Source organism: Schistocerca americana, chromosome 2 (genome assembly GCF_021461395.2).
Source record: "Schistocerca americana isolate TAMUIC-IGC-003095 chromosome 2, iqSchAmer2.1, whole genome shotgun sequence".
Taxonomy (NCBI): Eukaryota; Metazoa; Arthropoda; class Insecta; order Orthoptera; family Acrididae; genus Schistocerca; species Schistocerca americana.
In genome coordinates, this window is record NC_060120.1 from 204,428,753 (window position 1) to 204,450,994 (window position 22,242).

The window sequence follows — 22,242 nt, forward strand, 5'->3', positions numbered from 1 at the left end:
GAGGGGATGGACGTGCACGAGTATGGTTGCAACCTTATGAATCCATGGACCCTGCTTGTCAGCAGGGGACTGTTCAAGCCGGTGGAGGCTGTGTAATGGTGTGAGGCGTGTGTAGCTGTGGTGATATCGGACTGCTGGTACGACTCTGACAGGTTACACGTACCTAAGCACCCTGTCTGATCACCTGCATCCAGTCATATCCATTGCACATTCCGATGAAATTGGGCAGTTCCAGCAGGACAGTGCGACACCCCACACGTCCAGAATTGCTACAGAGTGGCTCCAGGAACACTCTTCTGCCCACCAAAGTCTCCAGACATGAACATTTTTGAGGCATATGTGGGATGCCTTGAAACGTGCTGTTCAGAAGAGATCTCCACCCTCTCGTACTCTTATGGATTTATGGACAGCCCTGCAGGATTCATGGTGTCATTTCCCTCCAGCGCTACTTCAGACATTAGTCGAGTCCATGTCACTTCTTTTGTAGCACTTCTGCGTGCTCGCGGGGTACCTATTCGATATTAGGCAGGCGTGCCAGTTCTTTAGGTCTTCAGTGTATTATCTTTTACTACCGTGGTGGGTGTTTGCTTAATGCCTGTCTTGGCTGCAGTAATGCATTTATTGTGATGCTCATAGTGGCTTACCCGCATTCCTATTTTCTTATTCATTATAAGACATGCTTCTGCATTACCTCTGTTGGCTTTTATATTTATTATCATGTACTCACCTGACGAAAAGCCTTATTCGTCATGCCACCGAACTTCGCTAACCCATAGTATATCTAACTTCCAAACTAATCTTTATTTCCCTTTTTAAATTTTCTACCCTACCTGCGCTATTAAGGGGGTAGGACGTCAAACGGGCCGACTTGGGGCAGGAGAGGTACCACAGGACATTTTAATTTCCACTGTCTATACTTTCACAAATAAATTCATAAAACTTTGTCAGCATGACCAGGAAGGATTCAGAATTCACACTTATAGCAGTGGAAGTTCGAAAACATAACGAAGTAATATTTTTTACACGTGAAATTTCATCATTTTTTTCACTTACTAATGGCAGCATTTGTTGCTATAGGTACACTTTTCTTCATAAGTAAGAGAGATGGTTCGATGAATTTTGTACAGCATACAGACCATACTTAAAGGTGTGTGAAACTCTAGAATTTTCCAAATCTATTAAAAACTGTGGTAAAAATTGAGGTAATTAACTACAAAATTTGTGGTTTTTTTTAACATGAAGTTTAAAATACAACAGATCATTCGTTTTTTCATAAATTAAATAAATTCTAGAGTTTCATACACCTATAAGTATGGTATATATGCTGTGCAAAATTCATCGAAGAATCTCTCTAACGTATGAAGAAAAGTGTACCTATAGCAACAAATGCAGCCATTAGTAAGTGAAAAAATGATGAAATTTCACACGTAAAAAAAATTATTTTGTTGTGTTTTCGAACTTCCACTGCAATGAGTGTGAATCCTGAATCCTTCCTGGTGATGCTGACAAAGTTTTATGAATTTATTTGTAAAAGTATAGACACTGGAAATTAAAATGTCCTGTGTTGCCTCTCGTGCTCTAAGTCGGCCCGTTTGACGTCCTACCCCCCTTAATGGATCTAAAAATTCACTCTCCGAGCTGGAGAACACCGATTTTGTTTTTCCTGATGACATTCTCCTGAGTAGTCCACGAGTGTAGATCCGAATGGGTACCTGTTTTACCTCCAGAATATTTCACCCGAGAAGAAGAGCTGCATACAGAAGAGCTGCATGTGCTTCGGAAAAGTAAGGGATGTAGTTTCCCATGCTTTACCCGTTCCCAGGATCAGCACAGCGAGGCCATTTTAGTTGATTTTACGAGGCCAGATCACTTAATAATACAGATTGTTGCCCAGGCAACTTCTGAAAAGGCTGCTGCATCTTCTGAGGAGCCACAGGTTTGTCTGCACAGGTGCCCTCTGTTGTGGATGCCGTTACGGTACGGATGGCTGTGTCGTTGAGGCGCGCAAGACACCCCACCAGGCCAAGGTCCATGGTTCATGTATCAGTCCATTATTTGAAATAACGCTGATCACAGGTCTATGTAATCGGAAAGCGCATTCACAAGTGATGTCTTCATAGCCTTGAGTTTGGCGATCTGACACCAGCAGCTCCCTACCTGCTGCGATATCGTTCACCGCAAATTTTTATAGGAGAAAGTCTGCAGTGGGGGCCGACTTGGAAGTTTACGGTGACTTAGGGATGTAATAATTCAAATGTCCAAAGGTCTTTTCTGAATGATGTATTCTGAACGAACATGGTAGCTTATGCGTATGTGCTGAAATGTCCTTCCAGCAAGTCTTAAAAAGCAGACGGCAGCCGTATGTGCTTTTGGAGCTAGTACCTATAAAATAGTTGCAGCATAGGAGTTACAAAAAAGGTCTCTCTTTGGTCTTACCTCTCAGGTTTTCCACCAATGAAAGGCTTCTTATGTGATCTAGGTGACGACCGCATCGCTGTGTCTTTCTCTACTGCGTAAAAGACTGGAAGGTGCCCATGTTTGTACCCTTGAACAGTGTTGGACAATATTTGATAACTTTGAGAAAACGAAGAGTATATCAAAATGCAGCATGACCGTTACAGATGGGAGAAAGGAACGTCCCATGTGGGCACCTGTTTATGGGAACCTTACGATGTATAGTCTACGAAACCCTTTTACTGCATTTCTGAAGACGGCTTAAAGTGAAACACGTGAAGATGTATAGCTTTAAAAAAAATGAATATGGTGAAAATTGAAAATCGAATTAAGAAAGTTTTGGGCAAATGAATACTATGTGCCAGTCAACCGTAAGACTGGTTTGATGTAGCTCTCCCTACTAATATGTGTGTGCAAGCCTCTTCATTTCCGACTAACTGCCAGAACTGACTTTCTTCTGAATCTGCGTATTGTATTCATCTCCTGGTCTTCCTCGGCAGTGTATACATTTACACTTCCCTCCAGTAGTAAAATGGCGATCCCTTGATGTCTCAGAATGTGTCCTATGAATCGATCCTTCTTCTACTCAAGCTATAGCATAAACTAGTTTTCGCCCTAATTCTGCTCAGTAGCTCCTCATTAGTTACGTGATCTACCCGTCTAATCTTCAGCATTCTTCTGTAGCACCACATTTCAAAAGCTTCCATTCTCCTCTCGAAACAGTTTATCGTCTATATTTCTCTGCCAGACGTGGTACACACCATACAAATACTTTCAAAAAAGTCTTACAGATGTAACACTTAAATCTACGCTCAGTGTTAACGAATTCCTCTTCTTCAAAAGCGCTTTTCTTGCTGTTGGCAGCTCCACTTTTTATATCGTCTCTACTTCTGCGATCATCAGTTATTTTACTGCCCAAATAACAGAACTCATCAACTACTTCAAGTCTCTCGCTTTTTAATTTAATTCTCTCAGCATTACCTAATTTCATTCGACTACATTCCATTATCCTTGTTTTGCTTTTGTTGATGTTTATCTAATGTCCTCCTTTAAAGACGTTGTACATTCCGTTCAACTGATCTTGCAAGTCTTTTGCTGTCTCGGCAAACCTCAAAGCTTTTATTTCTTCTCCCTGAACTGTAATTTCTACTCCAAAATTTTCTTGGTTTCCTTTACTGCTTGCCCATCTATAGATTGAATAATATCGGCGATAGACTGCAACCCTATTTCACTCTCTTCTCAACCATTGCTTCCCTCTTTTGCTCCTAGACCCTTGTAACTGCCGTCTGGTTTCTTTCAAGTTGTAAGTACCACATCGCTCCCTTTGTTTTACCCCTGCTACCTTGGGAATTTCAAAGAGAGTATTCCAGTCAAAAATGTCAAAAGCTTTCTCTAAATCTACAACTGCTATAAACGTAGCTTTGCATTTCCTTACCCTAACGTCTAAGATGAGTCGTAGGATCAGTATTGACTGGCGTGTTCCTATATACCTCCGGAATCCAAACTGATCTTCCCCGAGGTCGGCTTCCACCAGTTTTTCCATTCTGCTGTACGGCAAATAATTCGTGTTAGCATTTTGCAAGCATGATTTATTTAACCGATGTTTCGGTAATATTCACACATGACAGCACCAGCTTTCTTCGGAAATGGAATTATATTATTCTTCTGTGGGTATTTCGTCCGTCTCATACATCTTACACACCAGGTGGAAAAATTTTGTCGGTTTTCCGAAGGCTGTCAGTAGTTCTGACTGAATGTCATTACTCCTGGAGCCTTGTTTCGACTTAGATCTTTCAGTGCTCTGTCAAATTCTTCTCGTAGTATCATATCTCCCATCTCATCTTCGTCTACGTTCTCTTCCATTTCTACAATATTGCCTTCAAGTTCATCTCCCCCTTTTATAGACCCTCTACATACTCCTTCCACCTTTCAGCTTTCCCTTCTTTGCTTAGGACTGGTTTACCAGCTGAGCTATTGACACTGACACAGCTGCTTGTCTTTTCTCCGAAGGCCTCGTTAATTTTTCTGTAGACGGTATTTATCTTACCCCTAGTGATATATGCTTCTAAATCCATATATTTGTTCTCTGGCCATTCCTGCTTAGCCACATTGCACACCCGTCATTCTCATTTTTTAGACATTTTTATTGCATTTCGCCAGCTTTTTTTGCCTCATCTTTATATTTTCTCCTATCATCAGTTAAATTCAATATCTCCTGTGTAACCCAAGGATTTCAAGTAGCTCCCGTCTTTTTACCTACTCGATCCTCTGCTGCTTTCACTATTTCATCTCTCAAAGCTAACCATTAGTCTTCCACTGTATACATTTCTCCTATTCTAGCCATTCGTTGGTTAATGTTCCCTCTGAAACTCTCAGCAACGTCTGGTTCTTTCAGCCCATCCAGGTCCCATTTCCTTGATCATATAGTACATAATTCCACTGACTGTCTGTTTTTGCATTGCTTCAGGCAGCCAATCCTGGAGCTGTCCTGGAGGACTTCATCCGCTGGTACTCGCCTCCAGACTGGAAGGAAGAAGACGGTGTGGATGAATTTGGTCAGAAGAAAGGTAAGCTGCTTCAGAAACCGCGTTTTGTTCTGCGAGTAATCGCGTTTGCTGTGCAGAACACACTGCTTTATCTTTAATTCAAATTTTCAAATCTGTATGAATTCCCAAGGGACCAAACTGCTGAGGTCATTGGTCCCTAGACTTACACACTACTTTAACTTATGCTAAGAACAATACATGCACACACACACACACACACACACACACACACACACACACACACACACACACACCCACACCCATGGCCGAGGGAGGACTCGAATCTCCGGCAGGAGCGGACGCGCAATGGGTGACATGGCGTCTCAAACCGCGCGGCCACTATGCGCGGCTGCTATATGTTTGAATGTAAGCATTATAACGTAGAGCAACTCGTAGAGGAAGGTTAAGGTTTCCACATGTAGTTGAGATGCAGTATAAAATTTCTTCGGTGTTCAAGGCCGATTATTTGTGAGTTAAAATTCACGTTTTCAAAGATATTCACCATCTTCATCGTCAGCAGCTAACCAACTGCCGGATCTTTTACTGTTTTCTTTATCCTTATTTCATTGTCTCGCCTGTCAGGACAAAAGTGATCTGGCGCGGTGCACTGCTGCCGTTCAACCGCGAAAATTATTAAAATACACAAACATTGTTTCTAAAATAAAATTTGCGGTGATGATTCAAATGAAAATCTTAAAAGTCCATTTGCCAGTTGGCAGAAGTTACCCTTCTGTTTCCAGAACTGAGCAGCAGTTGGCAGCCTGTGGATGCGGCACGGAAAGAATAAGAACTCTTGCCAATTAATATGTCTTCCTCGCTGTGGACCTACACCGTGTTGCAGCAGCAATCTGTGATACGTTTTGTGAGCAGTGAGCCTGTTAAACCTGTGGAACTGCATTGCTGGATGAAAGCACAGTTTAATGTTTGTCCTTGCAAGCAAGTGTACGCTTGGTGCAGAAAGGATAAAAAAAGAATCGTAACTTTTGTGGAAGACGCTCCGAACGAGCACCTCGCGATGATAAACAAAAATGCTGCCGCATTGAAAGAGGCTGGAAAGGAAAACAGGCGTATTAATGTAGTCGAAATAGCCACAGTTTTAGCTGTTAGTCTTGGTTCAGAAGACAATATTCTCCATGATGGCTGAGAGTCAGTAATGTGTGTGGAAGATGGTTGCCACGTCAGGTGACTTCTGAACTGAGACATCGTCACGTCGATGATTGTGGGATCTTTTGTGCCACTTCCAGGTCGAAGATAATGGATTTATGGACAGAATTGTTGCAGAATTTGAAACCTGGTCGTACCGTCACTAACCTATAATGAAAAGCTCGAGCAGGTAAAGGCGACATAGCTCTCTGTCAAAACTAAAAAATCCGCCTTAACAATCGGCAGGAAAAGCCGTGCTCACTCTCTTTGTAGATGGGAAATCGGTAATTTTAGATCATTACATGGAAGTAATTTAGTAGCTTGCTAGATACCCCATCACATCCATGAGGATCATTGGTCTTCAGCGCTTTAATTGTTGTTCCAGACTCCCTTGCGTCACTATCACCAACGTTACTTCACATAGCAGTCCTGGAAAGTCATTTTCTATGAGCGTTGTTAGAAACTGTGTTTTTTATTTAATTAACCTGTTATATGCAGACAGTGACTGTTAAAATACTGACTAATTAGTAACAAAAAATTTGTACTACATATTGACTTCATGGCTTAGACCTTGTGCTGCTGGCCAAATACTTCTTTCAGGACTGATCATGATGATTTAATTTTATCCTGAGTATTGGCTATTCTATTTGTATACCACATGCATTTTCTCCCTCCGAATGACATTTTTAAACATTTACAGTACTTATACGAATGCGACAAACAGTTTCCGGGTTGCGCAGTTTCGAGTCTCTTTCCGAACACGACTTTAAAATGGGAGTACACCACATATATAATTGAAATGAAATGAAGTGTAGTGTGGCGAGGCATTCCTGGCAGGTAGACCTGATCGCCTGGTGCAAGTCTTTTGAGGTGACGCCACTTGTGCGTCGATGAGGATGAAATAATGATGATAAAGACGAGACAAACACTCCGTCCCTGGGCTGAGTAAATCTCCAACCCAGTCGGGAATGAAACCCTGCCCCCCCCCCCCCCCCCCCCCCCCCCGCCCACGGCATAACAAGCTACGGTGGCGGACAAATATATATCATTTAAACTAATTTTTAACTAAACAGATTACTTATTTAGGTAAACTGACAATATGAGGATCATTAGACCCTGTCTTACAAGTAACCATCCGTTCGGTGGGCTGGGCACTCATATGGTAAGGTACCTTTGAGGTTCACAAATTGGCATTGTGGGCTTACGTATCTTTAATTTATTAACCCCTTGCTCCATGCAGAGCCATTCGCAATTGGTTCATAGGTTAGGTTAGGCTGTCAGTGTGTTTTTATTTGTTGTTACACGCAAATGTCGTTTCGGTTAGGCCCCGTTGACTAGGTGCAGTACTAATTGACTCAGAGAACCTTTTCATGCCTCACCCGCACGGGATCTTGAATCCTAATTGATAACCGAGCGAGGTGGCGCAGTGGTTAGACACTGGACTCGCATTCGGGAGGACGACGGTTCAATCCCGCGTCCGGCCATCCCGATTTAGGTTTTCCGTGATTTCCCTAAATCGCTCCAGGAAAATGCCGGGATGGTTCCTTTCAAAGGGCACGGCCGACTTCCTTCCCCGTCCTTCACTAATCCGATGAGACCGATGACCTCGCTGTCTGGTCTCCTTCCCCAAACAAACCAACCAACCTAATTGATACATTCGCTGGTACGTCTTTCTAGTGCGCTATCAAGGTATAACCCGATGTTCACGTTTTTATGGGCCCTTTCAATGTTAATTAATTTAGTGAAGAATACATCTTAGTTTTCCTTTTTTTGAAATGGATGGGATTTACATCCTGAAACCTGGGTCGTGTGTACGATTTTGTCAGAATAAAGAATTAGTCAAGTACAACTGGAGCGGATTTATTCATCACGAAAAATATTTTACATTGGATTAATTATGATGAACGTATTGTACGTTACACCTGATATACAACATTATACGACATTCAGAAATTACCACAGTATAGAAAGAAGAGACAAACACAGTTCGTGAGAAGTACAACAAGAGAGGCTAATTACGAGCAGATGGATTTAAATGGGAGCATAGTGGATATGAGAGAACGGATGGAAGTAAGTTGATAAGAGGAACGTCATGAAAAACAGTTAATGAAGATAGGGAAAAGAAGATGAAGTATCCGACTGAGAAATGAAAAGAGAAAGATGCGTAACTGAGATGAAAATGGAAGCATTTGGAATAGTGTTTGACAGAGGGAGAAACTGGTCGTCTACGTTAAGTTTGTGGAAACATTATGAGGATGTCAGAATAAAGTGTTTCGGCCTCTGCTTAAAACCCATAGGGCATTGAACTGTACGGAGGGTGTAGGATAGTTTGTTATAGAGACCGACAGCAGCGGCAGAGAAGGGCTTCGCGAATGTTTTTGTCTCGTGGATGAGCACAGTCAGGGCAGTGGATAAGTGAGACCTTGTGTTTCAGGTATGATGAGATGACAACTGCTTAATCTCTGATGCGGTAAATGCTAGGGTGCATGTACAATGAGGAGGCGATGAAATAGACGAAGCACGTCGTAGTCGTGTAACTTGACCGGCCGCAGCCACTGTACTGTGTATGCGGAACAGTGACATGGCCAAATAGACAGGTGATTTAGGTGTAATGCACGGACGCATTCACGGTTAGTTCTAAACGTTTAGTGTTTTCACTACTCGTGCGTCGTTGGGTTACACCGCAATAGTGAATATTCGCTTGAGCGAGTGATCGTACAAGTTTACGTTTCGCTTCGTGTGGAAATACGTTCCAAAACTTTTGGAGGGCACAGGGGCAAGCGGAAGTTTTCCTAGGTGTGGCGACAATATTTTTTATCCAGTCGAGATGATCATCCAAAGCTGCATCCAAATTGATCACTGATTTTTTAATGAGGTGTTGGAATATCGTCGAGAAGAATACAGAAAATTGTTCGCGGATTTATTACTTTCTGACGGGATACTAACACCGCTTTGAGAGTTCTTTGTATTTAATTAAAGTTACAGGTTTGGCAAGCATCTTATCCCTGAAGACAGATCTTCATTCATCACCACGATTGCACTATTGATTTTTTTAGGCCTGACACTGAGGTAAAGGCGCACGTCGTCGGCATAGAAACGATATTCGTGCAAGAGAACAGAACCGACGAGGAAAGCAATAGTGGACACGGTATTGACCCCTGGGGCACTTATGAGAGAACATGCTTCCAAGGCGACTTTTTATTCCTACAGAGAAGACCTTGGTGTCTGTATTTCAAGTAGCTTTCGAAGCACAGTTTCTCAGAATTTTAACTGTCTCATTTTTTTCTGAGCGGTATGTCAAAGCTGGCGTTGTCAATGCTTTGCATAAGTTCATTACTATTCGTATTGTAGGCTGAGTGGTGTCATATTTAATTAAAAATGTGATGATAATTGTGTCCTTGGAGACTGTTGTGTTGGCATGCCTCAATAAAATCTGCACGATTTTCTAGCCACATCACTTCAGACAAAGCACTCGAGATTTCGACCTCTGCATCCGCTATCGTTTTCAGGAGTAAAATCCACCTGTCGCAGTAGGAGTACTTTAGGACTCAACTTTTGCATCCTGTTTATTTATTGTGTGTATGAATTATCTGCCCACAATATTGCCTTGTTAAAGTCAGTTGTTTTCGCTCCTGCTGACCGCGGTGGAGGCAAGTTTTGGAAACTCGAATGTTTATTCAAAATGACGCGGCTTGAAAATCGATAAAATATTATTTATGATAATAATTATTACACTATATTGTAATGTTAGTTTGGCCACATGGCCTTCGTCTGTCTATCTTATTTTCCTGGGCATCCTCATGTGTTATCAGCGCAACTTTGTCATCTTATGGTTTGCAATTTGCTCGTCGTTGAGACCACTACCTTGTTGCTCTAAAAATAAATGAAACCTTGGTAACAAATGCATTTTGTGTTGCAAACCATTTAAACAAGTATTTTGTTTCTGTTACTGATAGCATGGGGTTGTCAGGTTCAGTAAATAATGCAATGGGATATCTGAGACCAGTACACACAAGCAAACTCAGTAAAATGGAATTGACACTTACTTCACCCAAAGAAATAGAATCCATCATAACGTCCTTGAAATCAAAGCATTCTAATGGTTATGATAACATATCAACAAAGTTAATAGAAGAGTGTTCATGTGAGCTTAGTCATATCTTAAGTTATTTGTGTAATCAACCACTTGTCACAGGAACATTCCCGGACTGGCTTAAATACGCTGAAGCTATACCTCTCCACAAGAAAGAGGACAAAGAAATGCCATCAAATTACCGACCTATCTCACTTTTACCAGCTTTTTCCAAAATCTTTGAAAAGGTTATGTTCAAGCGTCTACTTAAGCACCTCAGTGAAAATAACATACTGTCACAGTTTGGGTTTCTTAAGGGTTCTGATACTGAGAATGCTATTTACACCTACAGCGAAAATGCCCTTAATTCATTGGACAACAAACTGGAGGCAACTGGCATATTCTGTGATCTGTCAAAGGCGTTTGACTGTGTGAATCACAGCATTCTTTTAAGTAAATTAAAATATTGTGGCGTCACTGGTGGTGCTGCAATGTGGTTTCAGTCATACCATACTAATAGAAAACAAAGGGTGTCATTACGTAACACATCAACAGTAGTCAATCAGACATCATCTGACTGGGAAGAGATTACATCTGGTGTTCCCCAAGGTTTCATACTAGGTCCACTACTGTTGCTTGTGTATATTAATGACCTTACACTACCAGATGCCAAGTTTGTCTTATTTGCAGATGATACAAACATTGCAATAAATACGATATCAAATATAAATTTCGAAAGGGCACCTAATCAAATTTTTACCGACATTAATAAGTAGTTCATAGCCAATTCACTGTCATCAAACTTTCAAAAGACCCACTATATGCAGTTCAGAACTTCCAAGAGATTTCCTTCTGGTGTGTGTAGAAAATATGATGACATGGAAATAGGAGAAGTTGAGAGTGTAAAATTCTTGGGATTACAAGTTGATAATAAATTCAGTTGGGAGCAACATACTAACGAACTGCTAAAGCGCCTAAACAAGTCTGTGTTTGCAATGCGAGTGATGTCAGACATAGGAGATATAAATATAAAAGAAGTGGCATATTTTGCTTATTTTCACTCCATTATGTCATATGGTATCATATTTTGGGGTAACTCCACAAACAGAAAAAATTTTTAGTGTACAGAAGCGTATAATAAGAGTAATGTGTAGTGTAAATCCAAGAACATCATGTCGAAACCTATTCAAAGGATTGGGCATATTAACCACAGCTTCTCAGTATATTTATTCCTTAATGAAGTTTGTTGTAAATAATATAGCCGGCCGCAGTGGTCTAGCGGTTCTAGGCGCGCAGTCCGGAACCCCGCGACTGCTAGGGTCGCAGGTTCGAATCCTGCCTTGGGCATGGATGTGTGTGATATCCTTAGGTTAGTTAGGTTTAAGTAGTTCTAAGTTCTAGGGGACTGATGACCACAGTAGTTAAGTCCCATAGTGCTCAGAGCCATTTTTTGTAAATGATACACCTCTTTTTCCAACTGACTGCTTAGTACACAGTATCAGTACTAGGAATAGGAACAATATACATAAAGATTTAAAATCACTTACTCTTGCCCAGAAAGGAGTCCAGTATTCAGCAACGCCTATTTTCAGTAAGTTACCAGCAACCATTAAGAGTTTAGTTTCAGACAAGGCACAATTTAAACATAATTTAAAAGAATTTTTGTTGGCCAACTCCTTTTATTCCATCCATAAGTTTCTCAACAAGTGCAGTAGACTATTTTAAAGAAAATTTATTATACTTTAATTTTTGACAACACTTGGTTGTAACAGCCAAGTAACTACCTACTGTGTGAATGATGGATGTATGGAAAGCATATGTAAGTCTTAAGTCTGTAAATAGTGGAAGTTTAATTTTAAATCTTGTACGTAATCTGACTGTTCTTAACTGAGTATCACTGAAATGAATAATTTACTTTAATTTTTGATAATACTTGGATGTAATAGCCAAGAAACTAGCAAATGTCTGAATGATGGATTTAATGAAAGCAGATGTAAGTATTAAACGTGTAAATATTAGAAGTTTAAATTTAATTCATGTACATAATTTTACTGTTTACTGACTGAGGATCATTAAAATTAATGAAACTGAAGTTTTTCTAATTACATTTTTGTAATGTGTTTATCTGACATGTTCCACACCCAGGAGCATCCCCTCTTTTATGGGTTTATGGAATGAATAATTAATCTTGTCTAATCTGTTGTTGTGGCCAGGCTGCCTGAGCGTGCGCATGCAGCTGAAGGGCAACCCGTGGGTGGAGGCGTGGGAGGCGGCCAAGCCGGTGCCGGCGCGCCGGCAGAAGCGGCTGTTCGACGACACGCGCGAGGCGGAGAAGGTGCTGCACTGGCTGGAGGCGGCGCGGCCCGCCGACGTGGGGCGGCTGCTGCTGGCGCCGCTGTCGCACGCCGCCGCCGTGGCGCTGCTGTCGCGCGCCGCCCAGCAGCCGCCGCTGCCGCGCCTGCCGCCGCTGCTCGCCTCGCTGGGGCGGCGCGCCGAGCGCCTGTCGCGCGCGCCGCACGTCGACGTCCGCGACTACGAGGTCCGTACACTACAGACTGTTGCGCGTGCCACACGCTGCTCTAAAACGCATTGCTTTTGCTAGATTGCCATTTAGGTTACATACTGGAGTAAGGCCTCCGCTCAGGTTCTACCAGTAACAAAACGATTGCCTCAGGGTTCAGTTCTTGGTCCCTTTTTATTCATTATAAACTGAAAAAAAGATAAGCCTCTAGAAGTGGAGCAGGTATCGAAATGGAGCTTCACCAACTAACAAGTGTGTGGTATTGTTTCAGTGATTACAAAATCGAGCCAAATTTACAAAGAACTTGGCGCTATGAGTCCATTTATTAGTATGAAAATCAACCACCTCGGTCTAGACGCACGCGCTGATTTGGTTGGGAAGGATGTCATAAAGCTGTTGTATTTACTCCTGTGTCTTTATGGTCCACAACTGTTGTAAATGGTCCGTGACATCATGGACATTAGCACTGGCACAGAGTTGGCATCGAAGTTGGTCTCACGCATGTTCCTTTGGGGCCAGAATAACGGATGTTGCGGGCCATGGAAGTGCATCAGCACTATGTAGATAGTAAGTAAACACTATTGGCATATGTGGATAAGCGTTGTTTTGTTAAAAACACTATTGTTGCATGAGAGGTAATTCATGAGGGTACAGCATGTCCATGACACTGTTCTGCCAGCAGAGTCCCGTCAATCATTATTACCCGTGACTTGATGTCATACTGCATGACTCTATACAACGTGATGCTAGAAATAAAACCGCTGTTCCTCTCCACAACATTGGAAGTATAGGACCTCTTTCCATGTTGACAATAGTCACCCAGGATAGTGCAGAACCACTGAACACAATGCCTTCATCAACAGTCCATGCTTTGCTGTCATGGCACCACTCCAGGTCTGGCCGTTTGTCCTGTGGTGTTAATGTCCTACACGTGGGATGCTAATTTCCCAGTATGGCTGCTGCTGCTGTCCGGCTAAGGTGTGTCAATAGACTTAATATTGCTGAGAGACCATCATTTGTTCTCGAACGAAAGGTGCGGACCTGAAGATAAGCTTGGTACACAATACAGCGATCCTCCCTTCGGCATGGTCAGACGTGGTTGACCACAACCTAGATGATGATTATGCCTATCATGTTCCCGTCTTGTTCAGCACTGGGCAGCTGTCACATCCAAATGACCCAAAAGTCTGGATATAAAATGATTTGACCAGCTGGCCAAATGGAGACTCACAATGACTTCCATTCAGATTTCTGTAAAGTGCTGATAATGCTGACTCAGACGAGTACGTCTTATCACTTTGTCCTTCACAGTGCTCACTCAACATCTGACACTGTTCACAACCTTTATGTACTCTCCCAGGCTTGGTAACAACACTAATGTACTCTGCTCGCCATTCTGCCTATCACAGACAATTGCAACGCTAATTATTTACAAACCAATTTATGGTGTGAACGTGTACGCAGCTACATTGACGTCAAACCACCAGCCGCTGTCTCAGCGCTCCCACCCAGACTGTGTGCCACAGCACAGCGTCACTTTGCGACAGTTAGAGATCGACAGCCAGCGACACCTGCAGGACACGGACATCGTGGATGAACGCCAGGCTGTGCCGGCAGACGAGGGTTCATATCTGTTGGAACAGCAAAGAATTTACACATGGACGACGTATGTTTTTCTGCAGCTCCCTTATTCTACCGGTGGTCTCCTCAATGCCAAAGTGGGAGAGCCAAAAGCCATCCTGACAACAAGAAGAACGACTCCCCAACCCTCCATGGCGATCACCGCACATGAGGCTACTTCAGTTTGGGGACGTAAAATAAGTCTGAACATTAGATGGCATCCAAATTCCCGCATCATAGTACGCACACCAACTGATAAGAGAGCGTCGTCGCCAGTCACTGTTATGATTGTGACATCATTTTTTTCTGACTGTAGCAACAACTCCGAGTAGCTGCTGTGTTCGAAACTAGAAGGGTTGAATTTGGTGCTGCATAGATGTGCCGCACTCTCTGAAGAGGATTTTCTTCGTCACGTAGAAGAAAACCCAATGATGAGTATAATAATCGTTGTCTCCTGTAGAGCACTCAGATCAGAACTCATTGCCTAACTGTGTATGTAACATGAAACGTGAGAGCTGAAAGTGATAGGAGTTTCATACTTACTTTACTTCCAAACGGTACATTTCTGGACATGGATTCCTCATGAAAACTTTATTTATGAATCCTGTAATATAAATTGTGAAATACGCCGTGTAATTAACTGAAGTCCTGTCCTGGGTGTTATAGATCCTTATTTTTTCCGCACATACTAATCTATAGGGCATTTCCGTAAGAGCATGCAAAAATTTAACAGGACATAGAGGATGCTCCACTGAACAATTTGCGGTAGGGAACGTGGGGTTGGAGAAACCAGCTTAAGGAGATAATAGTTTGTGCGATTGGTCCTCCTGTCATGCTCCTCCCTCGTTTCTTGTCTCCAATGAACCAGTCTCTAGCATTCACCGATCGAGGGAAATAAACACTTGTCGTGACGGATGATGCCTGTCAGGAAATCGTTCCCTGTACGGCCTGTAAGCAGCGAGAACATTGCAGTGTATTGCCCCATACACAATGTGCATGTCATTAGTTCTGCGAAAATGTACCAGTACTGCTCAATCGTATTGAACTGTACGTCTTTGAATAGTACTGACTAATGAATGGGTCTGTCATTGATTCATAGCAAGTTTTGTCATGACAATGTAAATACGATACAACAGACCCATCTTATGGACAAGTAAAGTAAATAAAACCTGCAACATGACTTCCTAGTTATCAGGCACGTCCTCCTAGTTTCCTTGCAGAAAATAAAGAATGTAAACGTAAATTAACAGCACAGTACGTGTAAACTTGTGTAAATAAGTTCGAAAGCACTAATGCTAGACAAAGCGGTAGACACCAGGTTCTCTACCTCAGATTGTGCAGTGGAGCATTCTCTATGTTCTGTTACATTTTTGTCCGTTCTTACGGAAACACCCTGAATAAAGGTACTATGGGTAATGGCAACTACACAGTTAACATCAAAATTGGTCATTGGTTTCGGTACTCCTGACGAACATCGGCTCCTATACCTAAACAAATTTAAGTAAATATAGTTTTGAAAAACAAGTAGAATGGTAGTATGTGATAAGAAATCAGCATAGCAGTGTTAATGAAGAGTAATGATTTAAGTAAACATAATTTGGGTAACAGCAGGTATAATGTGATCTCGACATCTATCTTGGCGAACTAAACTAATATGAAGACTTCTGTTTTCCCACCGAAACGTTGTACCATTTGGACGAACTGATTCGACTGAGAACTCTAAAACTTTGTTAGTCAGTATACTAGGAATGTTTCACAATAAACCAGCAAAGAAATCTGCAAATACATAATTTTTTATAAGTTTAAATCGTTAACTGCTAATGATATTAATGGGGACTGATTAAACTTAATAAAATGCAGATCACACCCAAAGTAATTGTTCCAGCGAAGAACCAAGCAAACTACGTCCATAATCCCACGTAGACGTTTTTATTAATACGGAATGTCTATGACACAGTGTTTAACATATTTATAAATAGGCCATATGGCGTATACCATTGGCATAATATCTGTGAAATAGTATCTTCCACTAAACGTGTTAACAGAAACTGCTGAATGTAACCTGCACATGGCATGTGGGCGGGTGTTTTACTATGATGCGCTACCGTACCAATGACGCTAGTTGGAAGGTTTTATCCACATGTATGACGTCTGCACTCAAAAGTAATAAGCTAAGTGGCGTGCTCCGTGAATAGCACACACAACAGACTGGTATGGGATTATCTTTCACCAAAAAATGGCGAAACGGTCATCGAATATGTGTACTAAATTGTTACACATGACACAAACTGTCTTCCGTGAAATCTCTACTTTTGACTGCAACGTCTTCACTCCCCAGACGAACACTAACTTCCATATGCCACGCTTTCTACATCCTTATATCGTAGTGCACCGAGTTCATAACAACATTGGTCTCGATTCCTCTTATTCCGATTGTGTCTGTTGCAGGAACCCAAGTAACTTGCAAGCATTACTGATGAATTCAGTAGACAGTCAGCCAGGTCACACGACTACAAAGAAATAGCAAACCTTCGTAGGAAATGCTCGAGTGCCGAACACACGGCCGCTAGCAAGGCAGGCCAACGTGGCAAGAAACCCCCAACACGGAATCGCCTGCAACTTAGTTGGTGCTGTAATGAAACGCTAAACAAATGCCTCACTGATTTACACTACACCTGAACGTTATTGTTTAACCACGACTAGCCTTATAGAACCTTTCCAGTAAGGTCATACGCCTTAGGAAATAAGCTTCGCTAAAAATGTAAGGTGTAAAAGAGAACTACTCAAAGGGAGATGTAAATTCTTCCAGGCATGAACATAAATAACTCGCTAAGATCTTACCATTAGCTGGAGGTCATAATACACAACTTAAAGGGCTGGATAATACGAGGAGGCCGGCCGTGGTGGCCGAGCGGTTCTAGGCGCTACAGTCTGGAACCGCGGGACCCTACGGTCGCAGGTTCGAATCCTGCCTCGGGCATGGATGTGTGTGATGTCCTTAGGTTAGTTAGGTTTAACTAGTTCTAAGTTCTAGGGGACTGATGACCTGAGAAGTTGAGTCCCATAGTGCTCAGAGCCATTTGAACCATTTGATAATACGAGGGTAATCCCACAAGTAAGGTTTCCTTTTTTTTATATATAAGTACAGAACTCTGTGTGGCAGTTGGTCACACTGCTATGAAGAGTCCTTCACGTGCTGTGTGTAAACATGCGCACGTCGCGCTGAGGCGCTCAGTCTTGGCTTGGCAACCATTGAGAAATGGAGCTCCCGTTGTATGGTACCGCCAAGTGCGAATTGCGCGCAGTTATTCGGTTTTTGAACGCAAAGGGCACTGCGCCGATTGAAATCCGTCGCCAATTGACGGAAGTGTATGGTGAGTCGTGCATGGGTGTCAAAAATGTTCGTAAGTGGTGTAGAGAGTTTGCAGTCTGGCGGTAAAGTCATGACAACCGTTTTTTTTGGGATCGGAAAGGGGTACTGTTGGTCGACTTTATGCCCACTGGGACCACAATTAACGCTGACAGGTACTGTGAGACTCTGAAAAAACTCAAACGGGCAATTCAGAACCGGAGAAGAGGAATGTTGTGCAAGGGCATACACATTGTCCATGACGACGCTCGCCCACACATAGCTCGGCAAACCGTTGCTCTCCTGCAACAGTTTCAGTGGAACATAATCACCCACCCACCCTATAGTTCTGACTTGGCGCCCAGTGACTATCACCTGTTCAGTAGGTTAAAAGAACATTGGGCCGGAAAGCGATTCAGCTCCGACGACGAGGAGAAAAAAGAGGTTCGTAGCTTTCTGAACAGCATGGCGGCGAGCTGGTATGACATGGGCATACAAAAACTGCCACAGCGTCTACAAAAATACATCGACAGAAATGGTTAAAAATGTTCAAATGTATGTGGATTCCTATGGGACCAAACTGCTGAGATCATCGGTCCCTAGACTTACACACTACTTAAACTAACTTACGCTAAGGACAACACACACCCATGCCCGAGGGAGGACTCGAACCTCCGGCGGGGAGGCCGCCCGATTCGTGACATTGCACCTCTAATGGTGATTATGTCGAAAAATAGCTAAATGTTCAAGCTGTAAACTGAAGTAAACCATTGTAGAAATAAACATGTCTATGTACTTATAAAAATTAGGAGACCTTACTTTTGGAATTACCCTGGTAATAATACCAGAAAGCACATCAGCTACTAAAACATAGTGAAAAAAATATTAAAATTCAGAAACTGTTTGTTCTCTCGCATAAACCAATTTGAAAACAGTGCAAAATTTAAAAAAAAGGAACTAGATAATTCATAAGCCGGCGATGCAATTATGCGTGAAAGCTGGGCATATTACATTGTAATATGGTAACGCAAATAGTCCTAACAACATTGTCCGCAGCTCGTGGTCGTGCGGTAGCGTTCTCGCTTCCCACGCCCGGTTTTCCGGGTTCGATTCCCGGCGGGGTCAGGGATTTTCTCTGCCTCGTGATGACTGGGTGTTGTGTGCTGTCCTTAGGTTAGTTATTTTTAAGCAGTTCTAAGTTCTAGGGGACTGATGACCATAGATGTTAAGTCCCATAGTGCTCAGAGCCATTTAAACCTAACAACATTAAGCATGGAAAATTTTTAGAGGGAACCCTTGCCAGCAGATTTTTACTTTAAAAAACACACGGAGCACATGTGGCAATACATTTGTCCTAGAATCAGATAGTCAAACAACAAAAATGTGACGACTCGATGAATAAAAACACGAACATCTACTCAAACAGCTTGCGAAGAGGCAAATCGGTGCACAGAGCTGAACAACCAGATATGCACCGCATAGATGAACGAAACCTTTTGCCTCTTAACCAGTCCTGGCGAAGAAGGGTGAACGACGACCCGGAAAAAGACGTCGTGCCGATGTGCACCCCGTGTCCGTTGCTCCACACAGAGCCGCTGGCTCGAGCTACACGCTGCACGAAGAGCACTCGTAAACTCCCTGCACTGCGGAGTTCGAAGGTGTCCCCTACGCCGCTGTAGTGTCCACTTTTGAAGCCTAGCCGAGGCAGCGATAACCGCACAAGGGAATAATACAGGACACCTGGTGAGACGCCAGCTACAAGCTACTGATAGTGGGAAGATGAAATGAGCCGCCGTGGCGCAGATAGGAGCAGTAGTGATTAGCGAGCAGTTTACATAGTAAGCAGAAGATTTACTCGTATTTCTCCAAACGCACGAAGTCTTGTTACAAATCATGCGACAAGAAGCAGAGTCCAGCTCATACAATAGCAATTACTACGAAGCTACCTGTCCTCAGCACGAACCCGAGGCCTACGAGAAAGACAGGCTGCGGAGCGTACGTCACGAAGGTAGTCCCGCGCTCGCTCTCTCAAATCAGCAGACAAACCACGTTTCTACACCTGTTAACTCGGAACTAGGCGTGTCCGTACAAACGAAAACTGAATCTTCTACAGGAATCAGCTACTGTGGAATCTTACTGTTATTAGTCCTACAATGATGGGAAGTCCATGGGCCTACTTGTTGTTGTTGTTGTTGTTGTGGTCTTCAGTCCTGAGACTGGTTTGATGCAGCTCTCCATGCTACTCTATCCTGTGCAAGCTTTTTCATCTCCCAGTACCTACTGCAACCTACATCCTTCTGAATCTGCTTAGTGTATTCATCTCTTGGTCTCCCTCTACGATTTTTACCCTCCACGCTGCCCTCCAATACTAAATTGGTGATCCCTTGTTGCCTCAGAACATGTCCTACCAACCGATCCCTTCTTCTGGTCAAGTTGTGCCACAAACTTCTCTTCTCCCCAATCCTATTCAATACTTCCTCATTAGTTATGTGATCTACCCATCTAATCTTCAGCATTCTTCTGTAGCACCACATTTTGGGCCTACTTATAATTTGTTATGGCTGTACTCGTGTGCAATAAAATCAAATCATGCTAAAATGATTATCACTTGCATAAGGCACCACTTCCAGCATGTAATGAGTACTGTGAAGGAGAAGAGACTAAATGCTATAGCCGGCCGGAGTGGTCGAGCGGTTCTAGTTGCTTGAGTCTGGAACCGCGCGACCGCTAAGGTCGCACGTTCGAATCCTGCCTCGGGCATGGATGTGTGTGATGTCCTTAGGTTAGTTAGGTTTAAAGTAGTTCTAAGTTCTAGGGGACTGATGACCTCAGAGCCATTTGAACCATTTTGAACTAAATGCTATAAGCAAGCCGTTATACCATTTATATCGCGTATTGATCTTAAATTAAATTTTGCAATTGAAAGAAAACAGCCCTCGGTCACTATTTTTAACGAATTAACCGGATTTCAACACTGCCAGGAGTGTCTTTCTCAGAATTTAAATCAAAGAATGGTCTATAACATGGTCACGGAAATATGACTAAAATCGTATGATACAGAGTATAAGTACAGAATCATCGTGAAAGACTGGCAGCACTTATATGTCATTTATAAAATAATAAATATGCCAAAAGGGCGTTAGTCACAAAGATATTCAAGATAAAAAATTGTGATGGCGAGCCACTAAGGGCTGCTCGTTACTTACGCGGTTACAGGTTGCAAACGGACTGAGATGCCCGCGTTAACAAATGCGGCCAGGTGTACATGGCACTGCAACGGGCGCGCCATCTAGTAGCAGTAGATACAATTAGGCTACTTCACATTGAAATATAGGCAGAAATGATTAAAAATGAACAGTATTTGGTACATAATGGAAAGCAATGTTTGTTTAATATTAGCATACAACATATCATTTTGCCTACATCGAAGCTTATAACAGTAAGATAAAACATGAAAACGTCATTATGAAAATGTAGATAGGACTGAATGACAACTTGTACAAAGCAATATTGGCGTGAAATACAGCCAAGAAACATTTGATATTTAGAAACCATAGGACTACCTTAAAAGGAAAAGGACATTTCGGCAACCTGCACAAGGAGACCCGAAGTCAGATATCGAGTAACGGCTTTATACCGTTGAAAAAAATTTTGTTACGTAGCTGTAGCTGTGCGTTAAGGATGAAGCTATCCTTTCGAGCAAGATGTTTGAAGATCTCTAGTTCTTTTATAATATCTAGTCTACGCCCTTTCTTTTCTGTGTGCAAAATGTTGCTATCGCAGATGGCTTTAGGTATATGACCTGTAATTAGAATATGGTCGGCAAAAGACGAATTTTGCTGTAGTACTGTTAATCAGTAAGAATTCATAATAGCAGATTCCAGTGGAAGATGCAATTCTCGTTAGTACTTACAAGTCCAGCGGAGAGTTAACAGGTTTAGATACGAATTTTGTCTGCTGACAAGGGAACCTCCCCATCGCACCCCCCTCAGATTTAGTTATAAGTTGGCACATTGGATAGGCCTTGATAAACGGAACACAGATCAATCGAGAAAACAGGAAGTAGTTGTGTGGAACTATGAAAAAAATAAGCAAAATATACAAACTGAGTAGTGCATGCGCAAGATAGTCAACATCAAGGATAATGTGAGCTCAGGAGCGCCGTGGTCCCGTGGTTAGCGCGAGCAGCTGCGGAACGAGAGGTCCTTGGTTCAAGTCTTCCCTTACGTGAAAATTTTACTTTCTTTATTTTCGCAAAGTTATTATCTGTCCGTTCGTTCATTGACGTCTCTGTGCACTGTAATACGTTTAGTGTCTGTGAAAGGACGTGCCTCTCCAATGGGAACCGAAAACATTTGATTGCAATGTCATAGGTCAACCGATTCCTCCACAGGAAAACACGTCTGATATATTCTATACGACACTGGTCACGGCATGTGCGTCACATGACAGGAATATGTTGTCGACCCACCTAACTTGTACACTTGGCGAATGGGTGAAAAGATTCTTCTACATTGCCCGATTTAGGTTTTCTTGT

General features: G+C 42.5%; 1 protein-coding gene across 1 annotated transcript in view; it reads left to right on the forward strand.

Moving 5' to 3' along the window:
• The window catches only part of LOC124594919 (rab3 GTPase-activating protein catalytic subunit), a 465,991-nt gene that overhangs the window by 425,741 nt on the left and 18,008 nt on the right, over nt 1-22,242 (forward strand). Inside the window, exons 11-12 of the mRNA XM_047133411.1 lie at nt 4,922-5,021; nt 12,429-12,754. Coding sequence (XP_046989367.1) covers nt 4,922-5,021; nt 12,429-12,754 — 426 coding nt within the window. The remainder of the gene's footprint in view (nt 1-4,921; nt 5,022-12,428; nt 12,755-22,242) is intronic.